The sequence below is a fragment of the Labrus bergylta genome, chromosome 12, assembly GCF_963930695.1.
Source record: "Labrus bergylta chromosome 12, fLabBer1.1, whole genome shotgun sequence".
NCBI lineage: Eukaryota > Metazoa > Chordata > Actinopteri > Labriformes > Labridae > Labrus > Labrus bergylta.
The window spans coordinates 28,790,009-28,799,221 of NC_089206.1; the positions used below are offsets into that span (position 1 = coordinate 28,790,009).

The window sequence follows — 9,213 nt, forward strand, 5'->3', positions numbered from 1 at the left end:
CCCCCACTTCCCCAAGTACAAGCTGGAAGACATCTTGGAGCAGTTTAGGAACTCAGGCAACAGCAGCACTAATAACCACCACCTCCTTATCCCTACTAACCCCTCCTTACTGACCAACCAAAGCAGTAGCAACCCTCATGCTCTCTCTTCTAAACCCTTCAAGTCTACCATGAGTCCTACGGCCAGCTCAGGGTCACCAAGTTTTGGGTTTAACTCTGTAGGGTCCTCTACTTTACCTCTGGGGCCCTTTTCGAACCACCACCACAGCCATCAGAGCAAGCTGCCACACCCAGCTTCTTACCCTGCAAGTAGCCTGCTCTCTGCTGCTGCCAAAGCTCAACTGGCTACCCAGATAACCCAGAACTCAAATGCGGCCAGCAACCCAGTGAGCTTATCCTCTTCTCTGGAGCAACAGTCATCAAAGGTAAAAAACAGCACTTTACATAACAGCCATCCTCCCTCCTCAGTTGCTTCTACCAGGCCTCCCCTACTCTCCCTTGCAGCAGCCTCCTCCGTCCTTTTTCCTCCATCCCACTCTATTGCCCAGTCTCTGGCTTCCTCCTTGCCCCACCTGCCTCCAACAGCAGAGTGCAATGCGTCACACAGGAAGAGGCAACGCCGATCTCCTACAGTCCTTAGTATGCTAAGAGACACCAATCAGGTTTCTCATGGTCAACAGAAGACGCCACCAGGGGAAGCGGTGTCTGCTACAGTAATCAACCTATCCTCCTCTTCCTTCCCCTCATCCTCCTCTACCTCAACTGTGCAGAACCAGAAAGCTGTCATAGTAGGAAACCATCATCATCTACTCCCTGGGCAGATGCCAAGGCTCTCTGTTCCCAGACAGAAAGCACACCTTTCAAGGCTTCCTCAGCACAATGAGGCACTGGATTTTACCACAGGCCTGGCATCTACACCTCTTGGCTTGGATCCTCCTACGCAACCTCTGTCTGCTCTGTTACACCTCCTCAGTGTGCAGAATGCGCAAGCCTCGGCCACAGCATCCAACTCGACCCCATCTCATCCAGTATCTGTTTTTAATGAAGGAGGAGGGCGCCCTAATAAACAGAGCCCCAGACTGTCAACCTCTCCTTCTGCCCCTCACATCAGGCAGCCACAGACTCACTCACCAGGCCAAACTTGTAACACTAATCCTTTACCCTTGGTGTCGCAACAGCTTTCTCCTCCACCCACTTCCTGTCAATTTGGATCAGTACAGTCTCCATCACATACTCAGTCCACTAAATTAAAGAGACCTTCTCCATCTTCTACAGTGCCACCCAACTCACAATTGGCTTTACATAACAGCAGCAGCCCATGTCAGCATTCATCTCTGACCCCTTTAGACAAGCATCAACAAACTGAGAACCACATTCCTACAAACGATTCTGTTTCCCAAGCAGCATTGCGGGAAGCCTTACCACGAGGCACTGTGGCAACAGACATGGGTAGTAACAGTGAATCTACATCAGTGGACCAGAGTCCCTCAGATGGCAATGTTTCAGTCGCAGTATCCAGCTCCCCAAAGCCTCTTGATCTTAGCAACCACGTCCTCGCCCTTCTAGCAGCATCTTCCTCTGTGCCCCAGGGGGAGGGCTGCTCCTCAGATCGTGCCACTGATGTCGTAATGTCTTCCCATGGAAATCCCAATGCAGGTAAGAATATTTTTTAACCTTAAATGTATTTAGTCCGAAGATGTGACTTAAGTTTTGATTGCATGTTGAAGTAATGCAGTTTATGGAGCTGTGATTCTAATTCTAATGTGTGTGGTCATGAGCTCTCCTTTTAAAATAAGGCTTCGCAGATGATTGCATTGCTAAGGTTGTTTCATAGAAAGTGGGGCATGTTTTTAATGTTTTAAAGCCTTTTTGGGTGCTTCTTTGAGCCAGTTTAGGTGCTCATATTAATTCATATATGATTGTAAATTGTAAGCGTGTTAATGTGTTTTTTGCAGATAACTATCAAACTCAGGCACTGCAGTTTAATCCTGTTTAAAACATTGCATACTGGCAGTTTACTCATGTATAAAATGTCCTCACTGATAAATCAGCCTGAAAGAATATGAATGATTGATGTCTCACCTATAGGGCCAGAGGAGCCTAGATGTGTGGACACAAAGGTCTCCATCCTGACAAAACCTCCAGCAGCCATCAGTCCTGGGCCCAACATCTCTCGTCTTGGGGATAGTCACAGTCCTCATACACCTTCAATTATGGGTGACTCAACCAGTCCCTTACCTCTAGCAGAGGCTTTCCCCTTCATGAACCAGGAGCAGCTGCTTCAGCTTCTGTCATCCACAGGAGGTCTACCATCTCTCCTGGACCCTGCAGTTCTGGCTTCATTGCCCCTAGGTGGACTATGGCTGGGAGGTCAACATGCACAGATACCCCCTGCAAATGCCACACAACAACAACAGAATCTTGCAGAGCAGCAGCAATCGGAGCAAAGTCAGCAGTTACTGATACAACAACAAGAGACACAGCAGCAGAACCAGGATCAACAGCATAAGCAACAACAGATAAACAACAGCCCTCTGTTTCCATTGTTGCCCTTGTTAAGTGGTGGTCAAGGGGAGCTCCCTCTGAACCTTTTGGGCCTGCTGAACCCACTCCCTGCCCCGACCTCAGCCTCAACTCCTGCCCCAGGACAGGAAGCAGACTTAGGGCTAACAGAAAAACCTAGCCTTCAGGCTCTGCTCATGGCGTCATTGTTGCTTGGGCAACAGCATGCGCCTTTGTTACCTCTATCTGGGCTTGCTCAGTTGAGCCAGGTCAGCTTAGAAGTTCCTCTCCAGCAGCCACAGCACCTGCCAACCACATTTGAGGGCCTCACCTTGGAAAAGACATCTGGCTTCCTGGATCCATCATCACTACATGGCCCAGGACTTTTGGAGGTTGCACAGGGCCTCCTCCCCATTCCTCCAGGAGCTGAGGGCTATATCCAAGCCCTACAGTCTCTGCTCTTCCCTGCTGGTCTTCCTCCTCCCCCTGCAGCCTTCCTGCCCCTCAGCCCTACCTTGCTTGCTGCTGCCCTGGGCTCTGCTGAGCTCCACCCACCTCCCCACACCCATTTAGTTCCTGCACAGCAAACCCAACATACCCCTCCTCAGGTAGGCCTTTCTACCTGAAAAAAATAGGAGCTAATCTTCACTGCTCCATTTTTCTGAAAAACCCACCAACTTTCCTTTTTATTTCTAAACTTACATTTTTCTATTTAATAATTTCAAAGAGGACAACCTCAAACTACATGGATGGGTTTGGTTGCAGTCTGTCTTAACTAATTATAATAAAGGTGTACTGTGAACATTTTAAATGACTTAACATGTACAGAATGTTTGTGTCTCTCTTTCTCTCTTTTTTTTCTTTGATTCACTGTTTTGTGATTCATTAGCAAGAAACACTAATCCTCTCCTCTTCTGCGCTGTACACCACGCTACTCTACAGGTATCGGCTGATTCTGGTGTTGACACCCTCATCCCCCTATCTCTCCAAGGCAAGGACAACCCAATTCTTCAACATTTACTGCCCACTTTGCTTAACCCTGCTATGTTAGGTGAGTAACTGCCAGGAACAAATTAACTAATACCAGAATAAATAACCAACTGTTCTCATTAATACATGTTTGAGCTGTAGCATGAATCAACTATATAATTCCCTTTGTGTGTTTTTGTAGGAGATCTTTCTGCCATAACAAGTCTCCATAACATGTTGGGGATTGGCGCAGGTTCCATTCTTCTACCCCCAGTCCAGGCCTCTGCTTTAGGCATGCCTCTACTGCAGGGTCCTGATGGAGCCATCAACCTGCTCAACAACATACAGGTAGATAACTGACATGAAGCTTAGTGGAAAGAGCAGATTTAGAGGTCCAACATCTCCTAAAAAGTCAAATATATTGTCTTTGTTGATAATGTCACATCACTTTAAGGAAACATGTTTTGTTTTCACGTTTAAAATGTATGCATTAATAGAATTATGCAAGAAACGTAATCATTTGGATCATTAGCTGTTTTAGCAGTCCACAGTTCTCATGGGCAAGATTTTAGCATTAAAGCTGAAAGTAAAACCATGAAGTGCTTTACTTTAGGATTGGTAAAATCTGACTCTTAACCCTGAATATTGATAGTAGTGATTAACAGTGTAAAAGAAGAGCTCAAATAATGGACCATTTAAAAAAATAACACAACACAAGATGTACACAAAAGGTTATGACTGTGATTACAGAATGTTTGTGATGTAACATAATCAGAAACACAAATTTGAATGGCCTTTTGTTTGGCGATTATATAGCCTCTAGCAGCTAATTATTCAGTGCAGTTATTCATATCAGTGTTGATTTCTTAGCTGAATCTTTCCTTTGTCCAAGTCACTTTTGCCTCTTTTGGTCTCCACTCTGTCTGTTTTCATGCAAACATCCAATGCTTGCTAAAATGCTAGTGGACAAAACTACTACAATACTACTTCTAAGGAAATCAGAGTGCTTATATTAACAATAGTATCTAGAACAAATATAGAAGATTTGGCTTTTCCACATTGTTTCTTGCTCGATATAAATTTTTGATATTTGAATGTTATTGATTGCCTCAAATGTATTATTTCTGTCTTTCAGCTAAATCTTGCACCACCCTCAGAGGGAGAGAAGGCTGTCTCATTGCAGGAGTCACAAAGCCCTGCCCAACAGGAAGACATTCCAGCTATTCAGATTTCTACTGAGGTGGTTCCTAGTCCTGTTCCAACTCCAGCTCCTGCTACTGCCCAAGAGCCAACACCAACCCAGCAGCGATTATCTGAGGGAAAGTCTGTCATTGATCCTTACACCTCTTTCATGGACACGATTTATACCTCCTTTCTTCAAGTCAACGCTAAAGAGCAGGAAGACGGGGCCAATTTGGGGCCCTCTGACCCCACTTCACCCTACTGTGCCTTACCGCCGGTTTCTTTCCCTGTGGAGCACCATACCCGGTCACACCCTGCCCCAATACCCCAGGCAAGTGCCCCAGCCTCCCTCAGCCCACGTCGGGCCTGTTCCCTCCGCAACCCAGACTTATCTCGACTCCACCTGGAAGCAGTGGCCCATTCTCCAGCCCAGGGGACCCCAAAACCCACTGAGGATGGGTCCACACCGAGCTTACTAAGGAAACCTGACATGGTAGAGGGGCATACTCACCCAGAGCCTCCTCTGCCACCCATCTACTTGGAAGAGGCGAAGACAGATTGCACTGGGCCTTCTGCAGCTGTATGCCCCTATGTGCAGGCAGGGGTGGATAGGCAGGGGCATTTTCCCCATGCAGGATACCTCAGTCCACTGGATGGATGCAGTGTGAGGCCCAAAGAAGAGTCTGCTGAGACATTTCTGCACACTGAACAGAGCAGGGTGAGTGCTTTGGAAAGATGTGAGACCTAAAGGTGGAACTGCATGTGACGACCCCTACAAATACTTAAGTCTTTAATTAATGCCTGTGATTTATAATGGCTTGTTTCTGATGTCAAATCTAATTCTACCTCCGAAGGATCAAGCGGGAGCAGCGGGTGGAGCAAGAAGAGGAAGAAAAAGGAAACAAACGTTAGTAATCTTATTACAAATGTCATTGTTATTTATCACATTTGTATTGTCTCGACAGGGACTAGCCTGGATGCATTATCTCCCTTTTATTATCACACTTGCTTTTTCTGATTTATACAACAAATTGCATGTTTATTTGGCTATATAGGTCTATGTTGAATACTGGTGTGTTTCTTACTTTTTCAGGCTACAGAATGTGTTAGAAGACTTCAGAGACATAGATCCTACAGCACTAGAGGACACCAAGGCTACGGTAAGACCAAATTTCCTCTTATTGACTCACATTTAATTTATTAGCACCTCTGTTTGGTAAGTATCGTAGGAAAGTTTATGTAAGACTATTTATAATTTATTTTATAATTTTTTTAAACACAGCCTGTATTTCCCTTAGTTATTGTTAATGAATATGTTACTGTTACTTTATAAAAGCTTTGAATTTGTTCCACATGCTAGCAGCTGATCCTCTCCTACCATGAACTACAAGCCAATCTGATCCTGAATCATAGTTTCATATTATGAAAAGGTTGTTCTTCCTCTACCTTTATATGATTCGCTTGTCCCAAGGGAACACCACAGCAGTCACAAATTAATACCAAGAAATATCATGTATTAAGAATATCATAGAGAATATTCACAGGAAAAGTCATAAAATAAAGCAGCATTTGAGAAAACTATCTAGCCTCAAGTTCCATTCAGTTGAATGTTTAAAAAAACGCGCAATTACTTATTCATCAGAAGATGGGTACGCTGTAGTAGGATTGAAGTGAATAAAACTAAACCTTTTTTTAGATTGGTTAGCCTTGGACTTTATAGTCTAAATATCCATTTCCAAAGTCAATAAAGTGCTTTTAACTCTAAAAGCAGCATGTTTTAAAATGTTGTCTTCCAGGTTTCTAGACAGAAAAACATAAAATTTAGTCTGTGAGGGCTTCAGGGGCAGGGCTCTGCAGTCAGTTCTTACTCTACATTCTCACTGTTCTGTGAATGGAATGCAGGATAGACAGGACTTTGTTCCATGCTTGTGATCTCAGAACAATTCAATTCTGATGTCAGTGTTAAAATCTTTCCTCCATTAAGATACTAAAATGAGATTAGTCTAATGTGTGTGTTATTTTTCTGTCTTTCTTGCTCCAGTCAGCACTGCTGAAGCCTGAGAGGTCAGTCCGCGGCAGGAGGCGTCGAGGTGCCAGGTCTCAAAGGCAGTGATTGGTGGAGGGAGCTGTATGTCACAGCTGTACACCAATCAAAGGAGGTCCCCCTCTCATCGCTCCACCATTGTCACCACTGTTTTTATAATTCAACTGCACTATTATGCTGTTGTCATGTCAACCATTTTTATGGCAACCACTATGAATAAACACATAGGAGAGGGATCTAGACGGACAAGTTAATTTATAAAGGTAAAAAAAAAAAATCAAGAGAAATTTTGTCAATGCTTTTCACATAGGTCTTCTCTTAGGTGTAGGTCACAAAATAATGGTTGCTTGACATTGTGATCAGAAATCTGTTGACTATGGTTGGTGTTAAAATAATATCAATAAGAAAACATACAAAAAAACAAAACAGAAAAGTACTGTTTTCTTCTCATCAGTGTGTTACTGTGAGTCAAGATCAAGCCCATCTACTTGAAATATGCTCTCTTTTGAAAGTGTGTTTGTACCTGTGTGGGTGTGTGTCTTTCTATATGTTTGAGTGTGTGTTGGACAACAGTGCTATTGCTGAGCCCCTCAATGTCTGATGGTGAGTTGAACTTGTTTTCATTAAATTATGTAGGCCCTTTATATCTTTCATAGAAAGATAGAGGGCTCTTTGCAGAGACATACTTTGCAGTTGTATTTCAAAGAAGAGTTCTATAAGGTTTTCAAAAGTTGCTGGGAGGGGGGGGGGGTCCTTAAGGTTTTTCTCCTTCACAGTTGAATAAAAACCTTCTGTATGTGACAAACCAGGGAAACGATGTGGATCGATGTATCATATCATGTAACTTAACACTCTAAGAAAACAACTTTTAATCATGATTCAAGGTGTTCCTTCAGGTTTGTGCATCACTAATTGTGTCTACGAAGACATTTATAAGAAATGAAGTTCTTTTGTACAACTGTTTGAATCAGGTCATAATATGTCAGGGTACCACTACAGATCAGGAAATTTAAGTGAATATGACAACATGCAGTCATTTCCACAGTACAACCCGAAGAATTTAGTCATGCTTAAAAAATCTATTTAGGCATCACCCTCTTACATTTCATGCTGTAAAGAACAGCATGAAGCTGTGTTGTGATGGAGATGAATCAACGTCTGTTGTTTCTGTAGAAACCCGTCCAAACACTCTTTTTCCCCAGCCAGGAGATTATTGTCCGGAAAAGCTACAGACTTTTTTCATTTGCAGATTTCCTGAGTTTACACAAAGTATAGTACTGAATGCCCTTTGATTGGTGATGAGAATGGCTGGAAAACACAAGTTCAGAGAGCGATCATGTCTTATGTGGATCTGTTGAGTCCTTGTGTTAATGTAGATTTGGAGTAATCTCCCCGTCTCCTCATATCACTGTTTGAGCTCTCCTCCACATGCTGCCCTGCCCCAAGAATACTGGCATCTCTAGCTGTATTTAAAAAAATAAATAAAGAAAAGTGAAAATGAAAGCAGATTATGCAATTTCTACACTTGGAAATGTGTATATATGTACAGTTAATGTGTTTTATTTTGATTTTATATTGTTAGAGAAAGAGACAAAAGAAAACAAATTGTGAATTTTTCTGGGAATTGTAATTAAGTATTTTTCTCATTCTACCCCTTGCTTTCAATACTTATGTTTCAGAAGATTAAATTGTGGACTGTAGCTTTCTTTTTATATGGGAGTCTTTTTTATTTAATATTAAACTATTTACAGAAAAAGTACCTCTGTGTTGACTTCTGCTTTGAATTGGACATAAGGACCATTATCATGTGGTTTAAGAATTTGCATTAACTCGTTTTTTAAATTGTAGATTACGTATAGGCATAACGACCGAGGCTGTAAACAGAAAAACAAGGGCAACACTGACACTTCTATAAAAATCCAATACACATTTGGGTTGTGTGCTTGCCTGTCTTAGTTGCTTTTATCAAATATTTTTTTAAAAAGAACAGATTTAATTAGAAATTTGATTAATATTGGGGCATTGATTAACATCTGATTTTATTATAGAAATATATCAATCTTGTAAAAATTGATATGTATATTTTAAGAAATGGCCCTTTTGACAATGTCAACCCAGTTTTAATTAACTAAATTGTGCTGTGTTGGCATTTGTTTCATTTATCTTTGAAATAATTTTTAATGCTAACTCCAAACAAGCACAATTGGCATTTTATTGAAATGTGCATTGTAATAGCTTGTATTTTTCACATTGTGCTGTATCATCTCAGTGCTTATGTCAGAATAACACTAAAACAAGGTGAGGCCTAGAGTCATCAATACCCTGGCACTGCATTCCCATAACGGTTTCTCGTGCCAGGGCTCAGAATATATCAGTGATTGGTCTCTGAGTGAGCGGCCCTGCAGCTGCTTACACGAAGTCAGGTTGTTTTCCTTCATCATTCTGTTAGGATATGACGCTGCAGCTTTGGGCTCTGGTTTCCGCCAGTCTGCGAGGATGCTGAGCTGACGCCTAAGC

At 42.5% G+C, this 9,213-nt stretch overlaps 1 protein-coding gene across 3 annotated transcripts in view; it reads left to right on the plus strand.

The window, feature by feature from the left end:
• Positions 1 to 8,455, plus strand: part of mbd6 (methyl-CpG binding domain protein 6) — a 15,115-nt gene extending 6,660 nt beyond the window's left edge. For 2 of the 3 annotated variants that reach the window (XM_065961215.1, XM_065961216.1), the window contains exons 6-13: positions 1 to 1,655; positions 2,088 to 3,109; positions 3,444 to 3,552; positions 3,673 to 3,818; positions 4,606 to 5,370; positions 5,507 to 5,559; positions 5,746 to 5,812; positions 6,694 to 8,455. The exon at positions 1 to 1,655 is cut by the window's left edge and continues 742 nt beyond it. In XM_065961215.1, the coding sequence (XP_065817287.1) occupies positions 1 to 1,655; positions 2,088 to 3,109; positions 3,444 to 3,552; positions 3,673 to 3,818; positions 4,606 to 5,370; positions 5,507 to 5,559; positions 5,746 to 5,812; positions 6,694 to 6,765 (3,889 nt within the window). In that variant the 3' untranslated portion in view covers positions 6,766 to 8,455. The remainder of the gene's footprint in view (positions 1,656 to 2,087; positions 3,110 to 3,443; positions 3,553 to 3,672; positions 3,819 to 4,605; positions 5,371 to 5,506; positions 5,560 to 5,745; positions 5,813 to 6,693) is intronic. The other variant, XM_065961217.1, reaches the window with a different exon arrangement.
• Positions 8,456 to 9,213: the final 758 nt, after the last annotated feature.